Raw genomic sequence first — 23123 nt, forward strand, 5'->3', positions numbered from 1 at the left:
GATGAGAGGAGGAAGGGGAAGGGGATGGGAGGGGCGGAGTGAAGAGTGCGGACGGAGGGGGCCGAGAAGGAGCAGGCGCCGGCGGGGGGGGGGGGCGGCGTGGGGGGGTGGCTGCATCAGCGGCAGGAGCCGTTCTGTGAACAAAGAGCCGGAACCGTGGCGAGGGTTTCTCCGCAGAGGCGGATCAGACTCGTGGCTGGTGGCTGGACGCTTTGTCGAAAGCGGGAGGTGAGCAGCATCCCGGGGGAGGGGAGGGGAGGAGAGGGGGGGGTCTCTCCCCCGTCCCTCCAGCCCCGCTGCCGTCTCTCTCCTCTGCAATGGGGAATGTCCCCGCAGGAGGGCTGTGAGGAGTGCAGCCAGCAGTGGGGGGGGGGATGGGGGGAGCTCTTCTTCCTCCCCAGTGGTCCCACCCCAGATGGTCTCCAGGGCTCTGGGCTACCTGCGAGTCCGGAGCAGAAAGGACTCGCAGGTAGCCCAGAGCCCTGGAGACCATCTGGGGTGGGACCACTGGGGAGGAAGAAGAGCTCCCGGCCATTCCTCTTGATTTGACGCCCCCACCCCACCCACCTCCGCCCGCCTTGGATTTCTCCTCCGATTTGCCGCCCCCCCCCCCGCCCCCACTTTCTCCGTTTGGCTCTTTGACTTCGCTGCAGCTCCTGCAAGCAAAGACTGAAGCACACGGGGGTGGGTGGGAAGGAATCCTGCCTCTTTCCCCAGCAGCAATTGCGTCTCGTTCCGTGCAACTGCAAGGAAGGGTGCTGGGTCTGTCTCGCCTGCCCTGGCGCGGCCTTCCCAGGCGGCGCTGTGACTTGGCTCCCCCCCACCCCCAGCCCATCGCAGACCCTCCAGGAGCCCAGGTTAACCTCGGAGTCCCCACGAGCTCTTAGGGAACACACCATACACGATCTGGGTTTTTCATGGTGCGTTGACGCTTAGCCCTGGATGATGGAGGGAAGTAAGAAGTGGGGTCCCCCAGGGATCTGTACTGGGACCGGTGCTTTTTAATTGATTCATAAATGACCTAGAAGCAAGGGTAAGCAGCGAGGTGGCCCAATTTGCAGATGATACCAAACTCTTGGGTAGTGGAATCCAAAACGGATTGTGAGCAGCTCCAAAAGGATCTCTCCAAACTGGGGGAGTGGACGACAAAATGGCAAATGCGGTTCAGTGTTGGCCAGTGTAAGGTGGTGCACATTGGGATGAAAAACCCCAACTTCAAGTATATGCTGATGGGATCTGAGCTGTCGCTGACGGACCAGGAGAGGGATCTTGGGGTTGTGGTGGACAAGTCATTGAAAGTGTCGACTCAATGTGCGGCAGCTGTGAAAAAGGCCAATTCCATTAGTAAGGGGATTGAAAATAAAACGGCTAATATTATCATGCCCTTATACAAAACTATGGTGCGACCACACTTGGAGTGTGGGAGAGAGAAATTTCTCTCTCTCTACTTTCTCCACCACACCATGCATGATTTTATAGACCTCTGTCATGTCTCCCCGCAGTCGTCTTTTTTCTAAACTAAAAAGCCGCAGATGCTGTAGCCTTGCCTCATAAGGAAGGTGCTCTAGGCCCCTGATCATCTGGGTTGCCCTCTTCTGCACCTTTTCCAGTTCTTCAATGTCCTTCTTTAGATGTGGTGACCAGAATTGTACGCAGTACTCCAGGTGTGGCCACACCATCGTTTTGTATAAGGGCATTATAATATTAGCAGTTTTATTTTCAGTCCCCTTCCTAATGATCCCTGGCATGGAATTGGCCTTTTGCACAGCTGAGTTGACACTTTCAATGAGCTGTCCACCACGACCCCAAGATCCCTCTTCTGGTCAGTCACCGAAAACTCACATTTTACTCCCCTCGCCCTTATCTCTTAATGGATCTTATTGATCTAGTTTTCTCAATGGACCCTGATAAAATGGAGAATGTCTCTCCATTTAGACATATGTTTGACATTTATATCCTTCCCTTCCTCTCAGGACCACAGGGGGGCATATATGCTGCGGCTTCCCCCTTACAAAAATACTGGGAGGTGGGTTAGGAGGAGAGAAAGTGACAGGCCCAAGGCCATCCCGAGCTTCACGGCTGAGTGGGGAGAATTTGAACTCGGATCCCCCCCACGATCCTAGTCAGCCCCCACTTTACACCCCTCTTATTTATCTCTTATTGGATCTTATTGATCTAGTGTTACCAAGGGCCCCTGCAGACAAAGTGGATCTGTAGTAATTCACCGTCACAGACAGGATCGACCGACAGGATCATGGATTTCAGCCCAGCAGCAGGAACCGCTTTGAATGGCTGCAGACCCAGCTGCGGTTGACTGGCCCTTGTACCTCGAAGGACTCTTTCTGTCCTGCTTTTCAGTGGAAAATCCCCCCAAGCCGTTCCCCCAGAAAAAGAGCAGCAGCAGCTCGACAGAGGCAGGCCAAAGGGATCATTTGAAAAAGCCCCCCCTGTTCACAGCTGCAGACCAGGCCGCTGTGGGAAAGCAGGTGAGAAGCACGTTCTTCCTTCATGTGGTTTTGAAATGTGCTCTGGAGCGATTTCATCCCCCTCCTGCCTGTCCCTTTCCGCTTCGTTTTCACCAACCTGCTTGTTCTTGAGCAGTTTCCTCTTCTGAAGGCTCAAGTGTCCATATTGGACTTCCTAGGTGAGTCTCGGCTCGCATGGAGGCTGGGCTGGATCACACTCTGGTCACTCGCACACGTCAGGCACTTCCAGTTTGACTCTGACTGGGGCGGCAAGGAGGTCCACTCCCACCCCGTGCCAGCGATTCTGGAGACAGTGCCATCAGTGGGAAAGCAGCAGGTGGGAGGGAAGTAACCTGCGGGTCCCTTAAATGTACCCCCTGCAACACCAAAACATTGGGACGCCGAACCGATCCGTAGGTACGGAAAAGGACCTCGGAACTGGTCCGTGCAGATCCCTGTGACTCGGTATAAGGCACCTTCCGATCTAGTTGAGACTCCTTTTCCATCCCAGGCTCTGACCAGTTTTCTCTCTTCCTTCCAGCCGGTGAGAGTTGGGAGAGGAACAAGGAGGGGAAACCCAGCAGAGGGTTTATGGGTCGTGCCAGATGACATAAAAGGGAGCACAGCCTAAAAACTGGAGCAACACAGAAGAAGAGAAGTCTGTGCTCTGCGCATAGCAAAAGCTTCACTTCTGAACCAAGCTTTGATCCGGAGTGGGAAATGAAAGCGAGTGAAAAACTGTATGAATGTTTGGATTGTGGGAAGTTCTTCAGCAAGAGAGGACATCTTACTGAACACCACAGAACACACACTGGGGAGAAACCACATAAATGCTTGGAGTGTGGAAAGAGCTTCAGCCAGAGAGGACATCTTATTACACACCATAGAATGCACACTGGGGAGAAACCACACAAATGCTTGGAGTGTGGAAAGAGCTTCAGCCAGAGTGGAGATCTTACTAAACACCACAGAACCCACACTGGGGAAAAACCACATAAATGCTTGGAATGTGGAAACAGCTTCAGCATGAGGGGAGATCTTACCACACACGATAGAACACACACTGGGGAGAAACCACATAAATGCTTGGAGTGTGGAAAGAGGTTTAGCCAGAGTGGACATCTTGCCACACACCATAAAACACACACTGGTGAGAAACCACACAAATGCTTGGATTGTGGAAAGAGCTTCCGCACGAGTGGAGATCTTACTAAACACCATAGAACCCACAGTGGGGAAAAACCACATAAATGCTTGGAATGTGGAAAGAGCTTCAGCACGAGGGGAGATCTTACTAAACACCATAGAACCCACACTGGGGAAAAACCACACAAATGCATGGAGTGTGGAAAGAGCTTCCGCACGAGTGGAGCTCTCAATGCACACTATAGAATCCACACTGGGGAGAAACCACATAAATGCTGGGAATGTGGAAAAAGCTTCCGCACCAGTGGAGCTGTCAATGTACACCATAGAATCCACACTGGTGAGAAACCACACAAATGCTTGGAGTGTGGAAAGAGCTTCAGTCAGAGAGGAGGACTTACTGAACACCATAGAACCCACAGTGGGGAGAAACCACATAAATGCTTGGAGTATGGAAGGAGCTTCAACATGAGAATAAATCTTATTAGACACCACAAAACCCACACTGGGGAGAAACCATATAAATGCTTGGAGTGTGGTAGGAGCTTCAGCCAGAAAGGACATCTTATTAAACACCATAGAACCCATACTGGGGAGAAACCACATAAATGCTTGGAGTGTGGAAAGATGTTCAGCACGAGTGGAGATCTTACTGCACACCATAGAACCCACACTGCAGAGAAACCACATAAATGCTTCGAGTGTGGAAAAAGCTTCAGCAGGAGCAACTCTCTAACCATACATCACAGAACCCACACTGGGGAGAAACCTTATCAATGCTTGGAGTGTGGAAAGAGCTTTAGCTCAAGTGGAGTTCTTAATAAGCATCATAGAATCCACACTGGGGAGAAACCACACAAATGCTTGGAGTGTGGAAAGAGCTTCAGCACGAGTGGAGATCTTACTGCGCACCATAGAACCCACACTGGGGAGAAAGCACATGAATGCTTTGAGTGTGGAAAGAGCTTCAGCAGGAGTGACTCTCTAACCATACATCACAGAACCCACACTGGGGAGAAACCTTATCAATGCTTGGAGTGTGGTAAGAGCTTTAGCTCAAGAGGAGATCTTAATAAGCATCATAGAATCCACACTGGGGAGAAACCACACAAATGCTTGGAGTGTGGAAAGAGCTTCAGCCAGAGAGGACATCTTATTGCACACCACAAAACCCACACTGGAGAGAAACCTTATAAATGCTTGGAGTGTGGAAAGAGCTTTAGCTCAAGTGGAGTTCTTAATAAACATCATAGAATCCACACTGGGGAGAAACCACACAAATGCTTGGAGTGTGGAAAGAGCTTCAGCCAGAGAGGACATCTTACTAAACACCACAGAACCCACACTGGGGAGAAACCTTATAAATGCTTGGAGTGTGGAAAGAGCTTTAGCTCAAGTGGAGTTCTTAATAAGCATCATAGGATCCACACTGGGGAGAAACCACACAAATGCTTGGAGTGTGGAAAGAGCTTCAGCCAGAGAGGACATCTTTTTGCACACCAGAAAACCCATATTGGGGAGAAACCTCACAAATGCTGAGATTATGGAAAGTGCTTCGGCAGGAGTGGACAATCTACTAGACACCTTAGAACCCACACCGGGGAGAAACCTCACAAATGTTTAGAGTGTGTAAAGAGCTTCAGGAAGAGGGGAGCCCTTACTATACACTATAGAACCCACACTGGAAAAGGAAGGAAGGCTCACCTCACTGCACATGTGTAAATTCAAACAGTGTAGGAATCATACAAATGAAACTGCAGGCAAGCCTGCATATCTCCCTTATTTTGTGAAATATAAACCCTTGTCAGATTTTTGCTTCTTATTTGTTTTGCTTCCCTCAGGGAAATTCCGAATTTTGTGTCACTGTTTTGAATAAATGAATGGATATTCATTCATATATTCATGTATGAATTCAATGAATATTAGTTTTTCTCAGTGTTTATTTGTGCGTGAAAGAGATTCCCTCCCCCTGTATCTCTCTCTCTCTCTCACTCACACTCACACACACACACACACACAGAGAGACAGTCTTCTCTGTGTGAGTGTGTGAGAGAGAGGTTTTCAAAGTTTTTTAAAAAAAACATTTTATGGTGCCACTTGTAAGCGAAGACTATTCTAACTGGTAAGAACCCCTCCCCTTCCTTGGGAGGAAATTAGTCACTACAAAAATTATTAAAAGCTGTAAAAATAACGAGAGGGGGAAATGCTCTAAGAATTTATCTGTTTCTGGTTTTGTTTGTTCCTGCCTTTGGGTTTATGATGTGCTTGTTTTTACTTATAGCCTTAATCTGCCTTATATTATTGAACATAAACTGCTTATCGCCTTAATTTGCCTTATATTATTGCCTCATATTATGCTTTTGAATTATACTATTAAAATATTTCTATACTGCTTTGTTTAGCAACAAAGTTCTCAAAATGTGCCATAGCAAAATACATGAGAAAATGGCTCTCTACCCCCATGATTCTCCTTAACAATATTCATTGACTAATATTTTGCTTTATGCTTGTAATCATATTATTAATATCATTATTAATATCTTGCTTGTATGCTTACATACTGTGTCTTTTATAAACTTGTAGTGGACTAACATAGCCCAACTTCGTGAAAGTAGCTTCACAGATTGCTAAAATGAACATTAAGCATTTTCCCCTCCTCTTCCATCAAAAGTACATTTTAAAAAAATACAAAATAAGGCTTTGCCAATCAGATCACAGGAAAGTCCCTTGAAAAGCTCTCTTGGCCTTGAAATGCTTCTCTGTAAATCCTCAGAAATTGGGGTAACACCACGGATGCCATTCTGCTGTCCCGTTTGGAATCAGATTGGTGGATATTTACACCTAAATTGATAGCAAACATGTGGCTTTTCCTTCTGCTTGACAGAAACTGCAATCCCTTAGAACTGTAAACCCAGGACTATCATGGTTTCAGTACAGGTTCAGTTCTTCCAGTGAAATCTGGCATTTTCAACATGGCATAACACATAATGAACAAGGATAGTGGGTATTATAGTTAATATCAGTCTTTTAGGTTGCTGTTGATGTTTGGGTAGCAAACGGGTTTGTTTTGAAGCTCCTTGAGATTGTTTAACAATAAATAAGTTATTGTTATTTTAGAAACACAACTTGTTGCCACAGTAGCATTTCTTGGCTGTGTGTGTTTTGTCTGGACAGTGACCTTAATGAAGATTAAGGATATAAGAACAGCCCTGCTGGATCAGGCCCAAGGCCCATGTAGTCCAGCATCCTGTTTCACACAGTGACCCAACAGATGCCCCCAGGAAGCCCACAGGCAAGAGGTGAGGGCACGCCCACTCTCCTGCTGTTGCTCCCCTTGCCTCTGAGGCTGGAGGTGGCCTGTAGCCATCAGACTAGTAGCCACTGAGAGACCTGCCCTCCATGACTTTGTCGAAGCCCCTTTTAAAGCCATCCAAGCTGGTGGCCATCACCACATTCTGTGATAGAGAATTCCATAGTTTAATGATGTGCTGTGTGGTCACTCCCGAATTTCTCGACCTTCAGTTTCATGGGCTGACCCCATGAAGTTTCGGATATCGAGCAGCCAAAGGAGGCAGTCTGAAAATAAAAACTCTCTTTAATTGGTCCAAGAACAGCAAACGGTGGGGTGAGGGAGAACATCTCTCAGCCCCCCTTACAGAAACCCTCACAAAGTGGAAGGTCAGTTGACTGCGTTACAATACCAAGTATCGGAAAAGAAAGATTGAGACCCGAACCAGCCCGCTTCGGAAAGGAAACGATATTCGCACCGTTCCGATGCTATCTTGAGAGGCAGGCAGTTCCTCTCACACAGGGGTCACCAATCAGTTGTGGCCAGAGCTGCTGGGAGGTGTGGTTCAGCAACTTCTGGAGCACTACAGCCCAGAGACCCCTGTTCCAGTGCAGAATTAATGCACAATTTTGGCCCATCACCCCTGACTCTTGGCCACTGGGGATTCTGGGAGCCGTAGTCCAAAAGCAGAAGAGCTCACATTATTCAGCCCTGCTCTCCTGGGTCAAGGTGAGTGTTCCCTGTTACAGGGATTCCCTCCTGTTGTTGACCTCAACTCCCAGAATCCCCAGCCAATGGCCAGTGCAGCTGGGAATTCTGGGAGTTGTAGTCACGGTGAGCATCCCATGGGTGCCAAGATGCCAGGTGCCAGTATTTGCTGTAACGTGGAATCCCAGCTGTTGTTGACTACATCTCCCAGCCTCCTCAGCTGCAATGGTCTTTGGCTGGGGATGCTGGGAGTTGTAGTCAACACCAGCTGGGATCCCATGTTACAGGGAACACTGCCAGGTGGCCTCCCTCAAGGAACAGAAACGTGGCAGCCGCCAGCACCAGCAAGCTTGGGCATCTGGCCGGACCTCATTAAGGTACAGATGATCTAACCCTGATGTGGCTGAATTCTTCTAGGTTTAGATTCCCCAACTCCCATCAGCCCCAGCAACAATTTATTAGGGATGATGGGAGTTGTAGTTCAGCAAAATCCAGAGGACCACAGTCTAGGTGACCAGGTCCTAGATTTGACACAACTCCACATCCACCTTCCCCACTGACAGGGGAGAGGCACAGATAACCAATTTATTTACAGTGAGGCGGATACATGAGAACTGGAAACTAAGTTCTAAGGAGAAAAGTACATTTCCCCCCACAGTCAATCAATAGTGCAATTGCATCTTTTCCCCTTTTTTCTTTTGGTGGTCAGCAGCCTGTAAACACCACAACTAGTGGTTTGCCCTTTAGAACCAGTGGTGCCAGCTCCTTCCCCAACCAGTGCTCCTATGCCTTTGGCAAGCTACATGGTGGGGAAAAATCTAAGTGATGCCACTTTAAAAAAAAGTAGGTCATTCACAGCTAGAGGAACTGCTGCAGAGATCACCATCCCCAAAGTGTAAGGTTAGGAAATGGTTTCACTATGGCACAGGAAACTTGGTCAGAAGAGGAGTTGGCAACCACAGGGCATTAAAACCCGATTTTCCACAAATGTAACCGATTGCGTTGGAGACAGAAATGTCACAGAATTAAAAAACAAAACTTATCTTGGGAGGAGGAGGAGGAGTCTGAGTGGTGAGGATTGAATGAAAATATAGTTTAAAAGACAGCATCTTAAAAGCAACTTGAGTCCCAGGGTTGGGGGGGGGCAAGGGAGGAAAGCAGCAAAAAATAAAACCCAACCCCCACAAAACCCCACACACTCTTAAAAACAGCACTTTCTGTGGACTGGCAAAACGGTAGAGAGATTCTTTCTGATATTTTAAATTGAATTTCTGTGCAAAGAGAGCAAGGCTCATTCATTTTCCTTTGGGACCAAGGCTTCTCTCCAGGTGGGGGGGCAGGGGAACATGGCATTGAGGAGGAAAGCACAGATTCTTGGGCAAGCTCCACTCTCTAAATCAAAGAAATGGCTCTTTGAGCAGAACAAAAGGTCCCTGCCCCGAGGAGCATACAGTCTAGAACAGGGCTTTCCAACCTGTGGCTGAACTACAACTTCCATCAGCTGGTGTTCCCTCTAGCAGGGATTCCCAGATGTTGTAGACTACAACTCCCATAATCCCCAAGCAAAAGCCATTGCAGCTGGGGTTTCTGGGAGTTGTAGTCCACAACATCTGGGAACCCCCAATTAGAGCAGGGGTTCTCAACCTTGGGTCCCCAGATGCTGATGGACTTCCAGAATCCCCAATCAAAGGCCATTGGGGCTGGGGATTATGGGAGTTGAAGTCCAATAACATCTGGGGACTCAAGGTTGAGAATCCTTGCATTAGGGGGAACACTGGCTGGGGGTGATGGGAGTTGTAGTTCAGCAACATCCGGGAGGTCCACAGGCTAGGAAATTCCTGACCTCGACTTTTGACAGGAGCATCCCTGGTATTCAGAATTGTGCTCCATGCATGGTGGTGGTGGGGCAGGGGACTCCACAGAGCTGGGATCATTTCCAAGTCGCGTTGCAGTGCTAGGAGGGGGGGAAATGTCAAGGCAGGGCAGGCGAAGAGCAAGATGCTCTCTTCCTCCCCCTCTGCAATACGCTACTGCTCTCAAGACAAGACGATCAACCTCTCCAAGTCAGCACCACAGAAGGCAAAGGAGGAGAGTGGGAGATCCCCACCGACTGGAAACAGTTCAGCCACCGCAAATCTAAAGTTAACACACCCCAGACACAGCTGCAATCGGGTGCCCCCGGGGGAGTCAGCCACAGGCTTGAGCCAGCAAGCTCTTTGGTCACGCAGCCCAGGATACGTTGCCCCCTGCTGATCAGTTGATGGGCTCATACTCTGAACTCTGCTTCGTCCGTTTCAGCAGTGCGGCGACGCTTCCGCCCACCAGGAGCACCACCGGGGTCCCTAGCGCCACTGCCAGGATGGCGATCACGAGCGGAGAAAACATTTCCTGGGGGGGCTTGCCAAAGCCAATCAGCGCAGACCTGGGAGGGAGGGACGGAGAAAGAATACAAGTTGGTGCGTTGGGTCTTCTATGTAAACTAATTGCTAACTGAGCCAAGAGGCATCTGTTAAAAGTGGTGATTTTCTTATATTTGGCAGGGGGAGAGCATCTGGCCCTCTCCGTCCCCGGCACAGCATCCCTCTAGTGCAGGGCTGCTCAACTTCAGCCCCCCTGCAGATGTTGGCCTACAGCTCCCATAATCTCTGGCTATTGGCCATTGTGGCTGGAAATTATGGAAACTGTAGTCCAAAAACAGCTGGCAGGGAGGTCAAAGTTGAGCAGGCCTGCTCTAGTGACTTTTGCTGGTGTCGAATATAGTTTTGTGGGCTCCAGGAGTTGACACCAACTCAATGGCACAACTTTTTTTTCTTTTTGCTGACAAAGCCACTCATTTCTTCCTGGACCAACATCAACTCCCTCCCCACCAATACTCCCTTGACTTTACACTGCTCAGGGGAAAACTGTCAGGAGCCAGCATGGTGTAGTGGTTAGAGTGCTGGACTAGGACCGGGGAGACCCGAGTTCAAATCCCCATTCAGCCATAAGACTTGCTGGGTGACTCTGGGCCAGTCACTTCTCTCTCAGCCTCACCTACTTCACAGGGTTGTTGTGAGGAGAAACTTAAGTATGTAGTACACTGCTCTGGGCTCCTTGGAGGAAGAGTGGGATATGGATATAACTATATCACCTATATCTATATCTACAACTATATCATCTATATCTACAACTATATCACCTATATACAACTATATCACCTATATCTACAACTATACAGAATGCTGACTAAGCAGTGCAGGAAGTGTGCTTGAAACTTCCGTGAGATCACAGCAGCTCAGCCAATGGAGAAGGGCTCAGAGGTGGGCATTCCCACCCCCACCCCCATTTGACACAGAAGACAAAAGACCTGCTCGAAACTGCCTCTCACCAGCGTATGTAGCCCTTTTCTTCATAAGCCTCTTGGTCTTCACTTCCAAAAGAAATATTGATGGCTGCCACACCATGGCCGCTTCTGAGCTCGTCGAAGTAGGCGTGCGCAATGCTAGACTGAGGAACTGTGCGGTTTTCTGTCTGCAGCGGGTAGTATTGGCAATGAACTGTGTCCTCGCGCTTGGCATCCCAGGAGCTGTACGCGGCCGTCTTCCACTGGAGGAAGCTTGACCCAGGGCTGTGGTTCAACGGTATGGAAACCAGCTGGGCCATCTACTCCAGGAATGGGTGAAAAGCAAGAGGGGAAGCCGTAAGACAGGCGGGGTCGAGATAGCGGGAGGCCAGAGACAAATGCAGAATCCTTAGAGCAAAGGATGAGGCATGGACAGATGGCCTCACTAACCCATGCTCCACTACTCCATGGTCAAAGTGTGACTACTTGGGTTTTGACAGACATGGGCCAAAAGGAACCATTTACTCCCTAAACCTATTCATGAGTTATGTACAACCTTCGTACAATTACTGTTCAGCTTCTCCAAGGTTACAGGCAGGAGTCTCTCTCAGCCCTATCTTGGAGATACTGCCAGGGAGGGAACTTGAAACCTCCTGCTTTTCCCAGTGGCCCCATCCCCCAGAAGGGAATATTATCCAGTGCTCACACATGTAGTCTCCCATTCAAATGTAAACCAAGGGTGGACCCTGCTTAGTGAAGGGGACAATTCATGCTTGCGACCACAAGGCCAGCTCTCTTCCCTCAGACCAGCTTTCTGTAAATCCGTATGCCAAATCAGACTCTTTAGGGCATCAGCTAAATTGGTATAGTGATTTTAATGCACATCTATGCAAATAAGAGGGAAATTTGTGCGGGAAAGTTTCCCAACTCAATTCCCCACCCCCACCCCACACTCCCAGAGGTCTGGGACTAATTTCCCAGCCGGTTTCATTCCTGGCCGCGTGTTCTCTTCGTTCTCTCACTCATTCCTGTGAGGGAAGAGGACGAAGAAAAAATGCGGCGGACCACAAAGCCGGCTGGAAATCAGCCGGCTCCCAGGAGCTGGACCGCTCATATTCTTTTAACACCACCGCCCGTGCTTCCTTGTATTTTTAGATTGCGACCCCTTTGAGGCAGGGAACTATCTCCTGACTCCTTGTACCATTTAACCCACTTTGAAAAAACTGTCCTTCAAAATAAGCAGAATATAAATAGTTCTAACAACAACTTCTAGATAAAATTGGTCCTGGGTCTAAAAACTTGCTGGAAGTCACGGAGTTATCCTCTCCTGAAGGAAGCCCCTTTCTCTTAAATCCGAGCACTTGGGGGCAACTGTAGTTGCTTAAAGGGAAAGGAACTCTGCACATGTTTAGAGGCACTCTCCTTGTCGGTCTCATACTGAACACCATCCCAGGGAGGATTCCTAGCTGTACCTCGAATATCGTCGGCGTATACTCGTCATCAATGGAGCGGATGGACTCCAAGCGTTGCTGTCTGCCTCCCTCTTCCACCGTGAGGATCTCCAGCGCAAAGCGAGAGTGGTTGCCCCTCGGAGAGACCTTGTGCAGGATGAACTCCACCTTGGAGCTGTTCGCTGTGTGCAAGAGGCGTGGGAGGGGGTCGTCGCGGCGGCTCTCTTCATAAGCCGTCACCTGGAGAGTGAAGGAGAGAGGGGGGACTGAAAAGCAGAGGACAGCAGCCAATTATGGAAAGCCATTCTAAGAAGACATGTGCCAATACATGCCACAAGAGGGCTAAGCCTGCCTGGAGAAGTTAAGCCACCATCTCAGATGCACTCATCTCACTTCGCCCTTCCGAGCCAAGAGGCCTCAACATAGAGAAGAATTGAAGTTGGAAGGGTTCTTGGAGGCCATCTAGTCTGACCTGCTGCTTGATGCAGGGAATCCAGAGCCGGAACATCCCAAGAGTTGGCTGTCCGGAACTGGTTCCAAAGTGCTCTTCCTGTTGAGAACTTTCTCCTAATGTTCAACCAAAACCTATCCTTCTGTAACTTAGGCCCACTAGTTAGTCCCAAATACAGGAGAACCTCTTTAATCGTGGACAGTATCCGCATTCGCGTATGTACGGTCGGGTAATTAACACCCAACCTCGATATATGCGGGGCGGTTAACTTTGCACATCCGTGGGTTGGGGGTGGCCAGAAAGAACCTTGGAGGTCATTTCTGGCTCCCATTTTGAGATTGGGAGCCTCAAAATGGTTCCTTTTGCAAAAAAACCAAACAAAACGCCGAGATTTTCAGCTAATTTTTTAATATTGGGGGGCACTGCAAGACTGCTGCAGACCCACGATGCATGGTAGGTCACTCCCCCTCCCCACATTTTTAGGGCTTTTAACCCTTGTTTTTAGGTCTTTTAACACCCACCGGGAACCTAACCCCCTGATTTTCATTGCCGCAATGACTCCGTATCCGCAGTAATAGTGGAGAATGGAACCCCAGCATGGTGTAGTGGTTAGAGTGCTGGACTAGGACCGGGGAGACCCGAGTTCAAATCCCAATTCAGCCATGAGACTTGCTGGGTGACTCTGGGCCAGTCACTTCTCTCTCAGCCTCACCTACTTCACAGGGTTGTTGTGAGGAGAAACTCAAGCATGTAGTACACCGCTCTGGGCTCCTGGGAGGAAGAGCGGGATATAAAATGTAAAAATTAAATAAAATACAGAGGTTCTCCTGTATCTAATGTTGGGGAAACACTAATCTAGAGGTAGGGTTGCCAACCCTGAGTAGCCCAGCATCTAGGGACAACTCCCATCTAACACCAAAGCAGATTGGTAACCCCTGCTTAAGGAGTACCTTGCTCCCTACCTCGTCCCCTCCTTCTCAGAGTTCATTAAAATAAGTTTTCTCCCCATTCACTCCCCTGCCAGTGTTAGAACTCCTAAATCTCTTAGCAGGGTCTTCATAGTTGTGGCACCTACTTTCTGGAATTCTATCCTCCCCGAGAGATTCAGGTGCTTTCAAGTTAGGTTCCTTCTACAGCCGATGGAAGAGGTATTCTAGAAACCCTACTGTTAGGTGTGGTGTTCCCTAGTTGATGTAGGGATTGGGTGAACAATTTTCAATCAATCAATCCCTTTATTACAGTCACTGACCAGCACAGGGTGAACAATTTTGACTTTATAAGCAATAGAATGTTTAGGGCTTATTATGCCGGGAACACTCATCTTCAGTATACTGGCACAACTCTGCTAGTATAATTCTAGAAACCATGCTATTAATCCAAACAGCTTTAAATAGAAGTTCCTATACTGGCATCTATATTTAATTATCCGAATGGTTTTCAAGCAACTTATTTTGTGTTGTGAGTTGCATTTCAATTTAATTCAATTCAAAAGTTTTAATAATGAGAGAAATAAGGAGAGAAATAAGGAGCCGGCAGGGACCATGGTAGCTGGCCAAGACAACATTGGGTGAGCCTACGCTGTGAGGCTGCAGCAAAAATAGCCAACACGATTCTTGGCCACAGCAACCAATGCGTCACCGCCAAGACTTACAAAGGCTGTTGATATGCTGCACGTGTACCAAGCCAGCCTGGGACTTTGTACAAGAACAGGAAAAACCTGTAATTTGCAAAACTCAATCCTGTGGAAGCAGAGTCAGTTTATTCTGCCTCTTGGTCATTAGATCCTATTGTACTAGGAAAGAGCTCATATTCCGTTCGTTAGAGCAGTTTCCAGGAAGAGCTGACTCCTTTTATTTGAATTTCTGTCTTGAGGGTCAAAATAATGAGGTTACCAAGGTGGCGGCGAAATTCTTTTATGTTGCTATTAGACTAAGATCTTGTTTAAGGTCTAATTCAGAGGAGCTATTGCTTTGTCCTGTTAATTATGTATTATATTATTGTTCGCACATTGTGTTTTTGATCCTGTTTTTATCTTTGTATGTTCTCTGTACGGCCTATGGCTGTAATAAATTGCATTAGATCCTATTGCTGAATTTCAACCAACGACTTTCTAATCCATCGATGTAATCATATCGGAGGCTACTATAGGGGTTCCCAACCTGTGGAACTCCAGATGTCGCTGAACTACAACTACAATTTATTATGGTGGGGGATGATGGGAGTTGTAGTCCAGCCACATCTGGAGTACCACAGGTTGGGAACCCCTGGGCTATAGAAACAAGCTTTTTCCCTTCAGATCAGTGTTGGGATCCTAATTTTTGTCCCCAGAGCTGGCTTCAGGGCAGGTACAATCCTGTAACATGAAGCCTTATCTGTGTGTCCTGCTCAGAAGGGGACGCAACGCCCTCTTTTACCCGGAAAGAGAGGCTGCCGTTCCTGAAAGTTCCTTGCGGGTCTGAGCCGACGCCCCGGAACGTCGCCGTCAGGGTGGTCTCATTCATCGTGCTGTCAAGGCTGTCCCAAGTGAAGTTGGCCAAATCGTAGGTTGGGTAGAAATGACCCTCCCGGGCTTTGGAGAGATCCGATGAGTTGGTCCCGTTGAATTCAAACACCTGGCCCACAAGAAACACAGATATTCAGGCCAGGGCCAGGCAACTGGTTGGCTACTAACTCACACAGGAACATGCCGTATACAGAGTCAGACCATTGACCCACCGAGTAATGTCTGCTCTGACTGGCAGCGGCTCTCCAAGGTTTCAGGCAGGAGTCTTTCCCAGCCCTACCTGCAGATGCTGCCTGGGATTGAAAGTGGGACCTTCTGCCTGCAAAGCAGATGCTCTTCCACTCAACTACAGTCATAGGAAGCTGACTTCTACTTGAGTCAGACCCTTAGTGCATCAAACTCAGGACTGTCAACTCAGACTGGCAGCAGCCTCTCCCAAGGTTGCAGGCAGGAGTCTCTCTCTCAGCCCTGCCTTGGAGATGCTGCCAGGGAGGGAACTTGGAACCTTCTGCTCTTCCCAGAGTGGCTCCATCTCCTAAGGGGAATATCTTGCAGTGCTCACACTTCTAGTCTCCCATTCACACGCAACCAGGGCAAACCCTGCTTAGCTCAGGGGACAAGTCATGCTTGCTAGCACAAGACCAGCTCTCTTCCTCTCTAGGTCCCCCCCTGCAGAATGTTTGCCCTTAATACAAAGGTACACAAAATGCTGCCGCCTGAGTCAGACCCTTGGTCCATCTAGTGCTGTCAGCACTGACTGGCAGCAGCTCTCCCAAGGATCTCTCCCAGCCCTACCTGGAGATATTGCCAGGGATTGAACTGGGGACCTTCTGCATGCCATCTGCTCCACCCCTGAGCTCCAGACGCTCCCTAGCACCCACCACCCTGCAGGACACACCTTGGTGAAGACCACGGCCTTGGAGTACAGGATGCTGTGGGCAGGCTCAACCCGGATCGCTCCCGAGGGCGAGGGGGAGAGGAGCTTGGTCCAGTTGACCCGGAGAGCACTGCTCCCGCTGGCTGTGTGTACGAGCAGCACGGTGGGCGCCCCGATGGTGCTCCAGACGTAATGGAGGGTGTCATTCTGACCCACAGCACGGATGTGTAGGAGGTTGACGGAGGAGCTGTTCAAGCCGGGGTTGTAGTCTAGCGAGACCTGCAGAAGAGACATCGGCACAGAGGTTCGTTGCGTGTCACAGACCGCTGAGCACAGAAAGCTGTCTTTCGAGTCAGACCACTGGTCCTTCTAGCTCAGCGTTGTCTGCACAGGCCGGCAGCAGGAATAACAGGGTGCACCTGAGCATGTGTCAAGTGCCTTCCACTCCCCACAGCATGATCCCAGCCATACCCTGGCTAACTTGGCAAAGAGGCACCTTTTAACGTAATGATTCTCCTTCTTGAGCAGGGGGGAGAGCAACTGGCCCTATCCAGCCCCAGGACAACATCCCTCCAGTGGCTGTCGCTGGTGTCTATCTTATGTTTCTTTTTAGATTGTCAACCCTTTGGGGACAGGGAGCCATCTTATCTATTTATTATTTCTCTGTATAAACTCTGTGTTTTTTTTCATTGTTGTGATTGTTTAATTGCTCTTTTATGATGTTTTAATTGTTAATGGTTGTTTTATACTGTTTTATAATTTTTGTTTTCATTGTTAACTGATTTTAATGGTTTTGTTTTAATTGTAAACCACCCGGAGCCGTTTTTGGAAGGGCAGTATAAAAATCAAATCAAATCAATCATAAACCGCCCTGAACAATTTTTGGAAGGTCGGTATAGAAACCGAATGAATGAATGAATGAATGAATGAATGAATGAAATAATCACAAGTCCCAACTCTCCACATCTCTAGGATCAGTGAGACCAGGGGCGTAGCAAGGTTGTAATGGGCCGAGAGACAAGATTTAAAAATGCCCCCCTGCTCACTGAAGTTTATATATTTATATTTATATTTATATTTATATTTATATACACACAAAAAATGTGCCACAATAGAACATCATCCTAATTTTTTTTTAAGGTTTTGTAAATTGTGGACAATGCAAGTCATTTAATGGTCCTAGAGAAAGAGATGCTGTTCTGGTAGCCCCAGGTCTTAACATTCACATCCATTTCGGAGGATGAATACAACTGAAGGAAGCCCGGGCGGGTGCGCGGCTGGGGGAGTCAGTCATGTGACTTACCTCTGGGGGGGGCCCCCAAGGCAGAGGGCCCCCCAAACAACTGTCTCCCCTTGCCCTGTTATAGTTACGCCCCTGAGTGAGATGGCTTCCAAATCACTCTTCTCTTTCCAGAGATGAGTCATCACAAGAGAAAGAGAAGTTCCTCCAGGAGGCCAAGTTTTATGACTTTCACTGCCCAGAGTTTGGAGATGAAGAAAGACTTTATGATTCATCGTCCCACCTCCAAGCTTTCGAAAATAATTAGCTGGATCAGCAGCTCTACTTCCTGCTCAGCGAGAGAGAAGAGAATCACCAAAAGATCACAAGGTTTAAAAACCAGGAGCGTTCGCCAGCTTACCCAGCAGAATTTAGAAGACAAACAAGAACATATTTACCCTGTCTGGAGAAAAAGGCTTACATAACTAGGCTAGAACGCTCGCAGCTTTAACCCTAGTGATCAGGGGCCTGGAGCACCTTCCTTACGAGGCAAGGCTGCAACACCTGGGGCTTTTTAGTGTAGGGGGGGGAAAGACGACCGAGGGGAGACATGATAGAGGTCTATAACACCATGCATGGTCTGGAGACAGAGGGAAATTTGTCTGCTTCTCTCATAATACTCGAACCAGGGGTCATCCCATGAAACCGACTGCCAAAAAGTTAAGGACCCATAACATGAAGTATTTTTTCCACACAAGGCATAATTAACCTATGGAATTCTCTGCCACAAGGTGAGCTGAAAACCAACAGCCTGGATGGCCTTAAGAGGGGTTTAGATAGACCTGTCCTCCATGAATTTATCAGTGGCTACTAGTCTGAGGGCTATCGGCCACCAACCTTGGAGGCAGGATGCCTCTCAATCCCAGTTGCATGGGAGTAACAGCAGGAGAAAGGGCATGCCCTGACCTCTTGCCTGTGGGCTCCCAGCAGCATTGGGTGGGCCACTGTGTGAAACTGGATGCTGGACTAGATGGGCCTCCTTGGGCCAGGTCCAGCAGGGCTGTTCTTATGCATGATATTATGTGTGTGCACATCGATATCTGTATATGTATTTGTATGAATGACATACCTGCATTCGGCTAAAAAATGAACCTGGGTACAGGACCCCTGAAATGCAGGATACAGATAGGAAGTGTTCTGCTGTACCTGCATTCAAAATAACGTGTGAATAACTGTATGTGCATACAGACCTGTATGTGCATACACTATACATACACTGTAGGCTACTAGGGAGAGGGCCTTTTTGGTGGTGGCTCCCTGTCTATAGAACAGCCTCCCCAGTGAGGCTCGCCTGGTGTCATAGGAATATAGGAAGCTGCCAGTATTGTCTACACAGACTGGCAGCTGCTTCTCCAAGGTTGCAAGTAGGAATCTCTCTCAGCCTTATGTTGGAGCTGCCGGGGAGGGAACTTGGAACCTTCTGCATGCAAGCAGGCAGGAGCTCTTCCACTGAGTTATGGCCCCATTCCCTGAGGGAATTACAGTTCTCACACATGTAGTCTCCCATTCAAATGCAAACCAGGGCAGACCCTGCTTAGCAAAGGGGACCATTCGTGTCATTGCTTTGTTCTTTTAGACACCAGGAGGAGACCTTTCTGTTCACTCCGGCTTTTAAAAACTGAATTTTTAAAAAATCATTTTGTCTTTTGTATTTTATTTACTTATTTTTAATAAGAATTTTTATTAAGAAGTAAACCAAAGAAGACAGAGACAAATCACCATAAAGACAATATAAAACCAATCATTTTTCATAATGAAAAGCCTCATTTTTCTAATTAATTACATCAGTAAAGAGAAAATATCTAGAGCAAGATAAAGCAACAGAATTCAGACTCTTAAAATGGTAAAATCTAATCTGATCAGCTTCTTATAAGTTACATATCGAAAAGTCTATAAATCAAATCCAGAAAATGGGAATAAAGTTTGACCATAATGGATATTATAATTTATAAAGGGTTCCCAAACAGACATGAATGATTCAGTAGACATACCATGTACATAAGCCTAGACTTTTGAAATTGAAGCATAGTCCCACACTTTGTATTGTATTTTCTAATGTAATTTGTTTGTGTTATGTATTTTGAGTGGATGTTTTTGCTGTTGTGGTGTCGGGAGCAGCCCACAGAACAGTTTGTTATGGGTTAGCTAACAAATAAAGTTTGTTATGATTGTTGTTGTGCTCAGATTGCAAATGCAGTGAACGTGAGGTGTGGATAGGGATTTTGATCGCCCCAAACTTGGCTGGAAATGAGCAGGTTGATCTGCTTGCAGAGCCAAGAAATCCAGAAAGTCTCACAAAGAAAAGGAAGAAAGAAGAGAAAGGGAAACCAGAGAGAGAGAGAGAGAGAGAGAGTGCGTGCAATTTGGACTTCAAGAGGGGAATTCCAGGGGAATTCCATAAACATCTAAATGTTTATGCAGGCAGAAATTACAATCAAAGAGTTATAGCATGGGATCAAATAATTCTATATTTATAGAATTATAGCTCAGGATTTTGTGGGATATCTCAGGACACACAGGAGGGGCATCCCAAGGGAAACGGACATGTAGGATTTCACCTAGCCGAGCCTCAGAAGACAATTTCAAGAACGGGTCTCACTCAAAACTTAGGGACGTTTGGGATCAGACCCAATTCTGAATTTCAGGATACAACAGGGTTCGCTAGCGTGGATCTCCAGATGCTGGCAGGACTACAGCACCTATCACCCCCAGTGATGGGATGGGCATCATGGGAGCTGTAGTCCCACCAACACCTAGAGATTCAAACGTGAGCACCCCTGGCCTTCAAGATATGAAACAATGGACATATAAAGCAAACAGTTCATGCAGAAATCACTTCTGTAAGAATGGACATTCCTAACCCTAACCCAATAGAATAAAAAAGTCAGTGTGCCTCTGAGCATATAGAATGCATTTCTTTCCTGCCCTCAATACCCCTAGGAGTAAGGTTCACGGCTGCCCAGCTAAGAAGAGATCAGACAAACTTAAGCCCCAGCGCCTATTCGGTGGTGTTTTTTTTAAGCCAGCGATAAGGCAGGCCGTGTGTCCCCAGAAGCTGTTAAGACAAGGCCAGGAAACTTTGCCTTAAAGAATAAATAAATAAGATAGTGACTGGTCCCAAAGGATACTCAGCAGAGCTGAGCATAGATCTGAATGGAGGTCACATCAGAACAGCCCTGCTGGATCAGGCCCAAGGAAGCCCATCGAGTCCAGCCTCCTGTTTCACACAGTGGCCCACCAGATGCCTCTGGGGAGCCCACAGGCAAGAGCGGAAGGCATGCCCTCTCTCCTACTGTTGCTCCTCTGCAACTGGTACTGAGAGGCCTCTTGCCTCTGAGGCTGGCCTACAGCCGGGGCTGCAGAAATCCACTCGTCTACTAGGCTGTGACGAGCAAAAAATGATGCCCGACGAGTAAAAAAATGCCCTGATGAGCAGTGTACCAACACAGCTTGACGAGTAAAGTGTTTTGTCCGGCTGAGAAACTGAGCCAACTTTTCCTCACCCTTGCCTGTAGCCCTCAGACTAGTAGCCACTGATAGACCTGTCCTCCATGAATATGTCCAAGCCCGTTTTAAAGCCATCCAAGCTAGCGGCCGTCACCACTTCCTGTGGCAGTGAGTTCCATAGGTTAGTGATGCACTGCGCGGGTGGCGGGAAGCACTTCCTTTTGCTATTCCTGAATTCCCAGCCTTCGGTTTCAAATCTCCAGAGATTCAAGACCAATGCTACCCACTCCTTCTGCTTTCTGTCTTCATAGGACTTTTTTCTCTCACGAAGCATAAACAGAAAACCCGTGCGCCAGCAGAAGCTAACTGAAGCATCTTTTAAAGCGGCGATTCCCTTATTTAGCAGGGGGAGAGCAACTGGCCCTATCCACCTGTTTCCTTCTGATATTGTGAGCCTTTTGGGGACAAGAGGCCATCTTATTGAAGTATTGTTTATTTTTCTTTGTAAACTGCTTTGAGAACTTTGGTTGAAGAGCAGTAGATAAATATTCGTGGAATCAACAACATCCCACACCAAGTCAATCAATCCCCAAAGCAACCTTGGAGATGTTAAACGTATTTTAAAGAGATTGTCAGGATGCATTGGGGTTCGATTATGAAAAATGGTGGAAGAGGCACAGGTGGGGTGAGAAAAGATCTCTTAGGAGCATAGGAAGCTGCCATATAGTGAGTCAGACCCTTGGTCCATCTAGCTCAGTATTGTCTTCACAGACTGGCAGCGGCTTCTCCAAAGTGGCAGCCAGGAATCTCTCAGCACCCTATCTGGGAGATGCTGCCAGGGAGAGAAATTGGAACCTTCTGCTCTTCCCAGAGTGGAATATCTTACAGGGCTCACATTTCTAATCTCCCTTTCATCTGCAACCAGGGCAGGCCCTGCTTAGCTAAAAGGGCAACTCCTGCTTGCGACCACAAGACCAGCTCTCGGCTATCCTAATCTTAACCCTAACCCGGTCCACCCACAGCACACCCAGGCCAGCAGAGCTAAAGGCTAGCGTGCCTCTGAGCATACCGGGAGTGCGTTCCCTTCCTCCCCAATCCCAACCCAACCCCTCTGCCCAGTGCAACGCCTCCAGGAGTCAGGATCAAGGCTTCCAAGCCCGGCCAAGAAAAGAGTAAGGAAGCCTAAGCCCCGGCACCTATTGGCTTCTTTTTGTAAAGCCGGCAATCAGGCAGGCCAGGCGTTAGACACCGACAACCGATCGGAGACACCCATTTGCTGCTGTTTTTTAGGTGGACTCCCCTGCGCCCCCGAACCTACCTTCCTCCGATAGCCCGCTGGGTCGGCGCCGGTCAAGGCGCCCAGCAGCCAGAGAAGCGACAGGGAGACCCAGCTGCCGGTCAGCCCCAGCATGTTGCTGCCCGCGAGTGGCTCTGGTCACGTGATGCGCGGCAGCTGATCGTTCCGGTTCTTTCAGAAAGAGCAAGGCCTTCCTCCCCCGACCTGAAAGGGGAGGGAGGCTCTTAAAGGGGCCGCTGCCCTGACGAAGCAAAAAGGATGGGGGCGTTGGAACGCCCCGAGACTGGAACGGGAAGAAAGAGGAGGCCAATCTCCAGAAGGGGAGCCGCATCTGCAGAGAGGAGTCCTAGGGAAAGCAGCCTTGAAGCAAAAAGCACTGGGCGTGGGAGACTGGAGCAGTAAGAAGGAAGAGGCCAATCTCCAGAAGGGGAGTCGTACCGTGATTGCTTCAGGGGCGGGGGGCGGCGGCTGAGACAGACTCCTGCCTGCAACCTTGGAGAAGCTGCTGCCAGTCTGGGCAGACAATACTGAGCTAGATAGACCAATGGTCTGACTCAGTATATGGCAGCTTCCTATGTTCCTATGGATTAAAATCAGTTTGGGAAAATGATTTACAAATGGTCATCGATGAAGGGGATTGGAACAGGATTTGGCTCACAAAACCTCAGTTTCCTTCCTCTGCTCAAATTAGATTAAATTGTTTTAAAATAGAGGGTATATGACCTCTGGGAAATCGGCATACATTAATAAAGATAAATCTAATCTTTGTTAGAGCAATGGTAATGAGAAGGGCATATCCACCAGAGATGAAAAATTGTGCCCAAGGAATAGATCTCGGGGTGGGGGGGGGCGGTGTTGGAGTTTATAGAAATGGCTCAAATTCCTATG

General features: G+C 48.3%; 2 protein-coding genes across 3 annotated transcripts; one reads left to right on the forward strand and one right to left on the reverse strand.

The window, feature by feature from the left end:
* The first annotated feature begins 91 nt into the window (after nucleotides 1-91).
* Nucleotides 92-6736, forward strand: LOC128336978 (zinc finger protein 845-like). 2 transcript variants are annotated; one of them, XM_053277360.1, is made up of 3 exons: nucleotides 102-228; nucleotides 2180-2486; nucleotides 3007-6736. In XM_053277360.1, the coding sequence occupies exon 3, from the start codon at nucleotides 3186-3188 to the stop codon at nucleotides 5148-5150; it is 1965 nt and encodes a 654-aa protein (XP_053133335.1). In that variant the 5' UTR covers nucleotides 102-228; nucleotides 2180-2486; nucleotides 3007-3185; the 3' UTR covers nucleotides 5151-6736. The 2 variants fall into 2 exon arrangements, with proteins under 2 accessions (XP_053133336.1, XP_053133335.1); XM_053277361.1 differs by lacking the exon at nucleotides 2180-2486 and having other exon boundaries at nucleotides 92-228.
* Nucleotides 6737-7188: 452 nt separating this feature from the next.
* On the reverse strand, nucleotides 7189-22419 carry GLMP (glycosylated lysosomal membrane protein). The gene is made up of 6 exons (XM_053279034.1): nucleotides 22257-22419; nucleotides 16234-16491; nucleotides 15247-15444; nucleotides 12403-12621; nucleotides 10976-11250; nucleotides 7189-10030 (listed from the first exon to the last, which is right to left on the reverse strand). The coding sequence occupies exons 1-6, from the start codon at nucleotides 22347-22349 to the stop codon at nucleotides 9862-9864; spliced, it is 1212 nt and encodes a 403-aa protein (XP_053135009.1). The 5' UTR covers nucleotides 22350-22419; the 3' UTR covers nucleotides 7189-9861.
* Between the last annotated feature and the right edge of the window lie 704 nt (nucleotides 22420-23123).

This window comes from Hemicordylus capensis, chromosome 14, assembly GCF_027244095.1.
Source record: "Hemicordylus capensis ecotype Gifberg chromosome 14, rHemCap1.1.pri, whole genome shotgun sequence".
NCBI classification, from domain to species: Eukaryota; Metazoa; Chordata; class Lepidosauria; order Squamata; family Cordylidae; genus Hemicordylus; species Hemicordylus capensis.

Coding starts and splice junctions, on each gene's coding strand:
- GLMP (XM_053279034.1), bottom strand. CDS start 22,349: ATGCTGGGGCTGACCGGCAGCTGGGTCTCCCTGTCGCTTCTCTGGCTG. Junction 12,622..15,246: donor ACGGCAGCCTCTCTTTCCGG/GTAAAAGAGGGC, acceptor TTCACTCTCCAG/GTGACGGCTTATGAAGAGAG. Junction 11,251..12,402: donor ATACGCCGACGATATTCGAG/GTACAGCTAGGA, acceptor TTCCTGGAGTAG/ATGGCCCAGCTGGTTTCCAT.
- LOC128336978 (XM_053277361.1), top strand. CDS start 3,186: ATGAAAGCGAGTGAAAAACTGTATGAATGTTTGGATTGTGGGAAGTTC.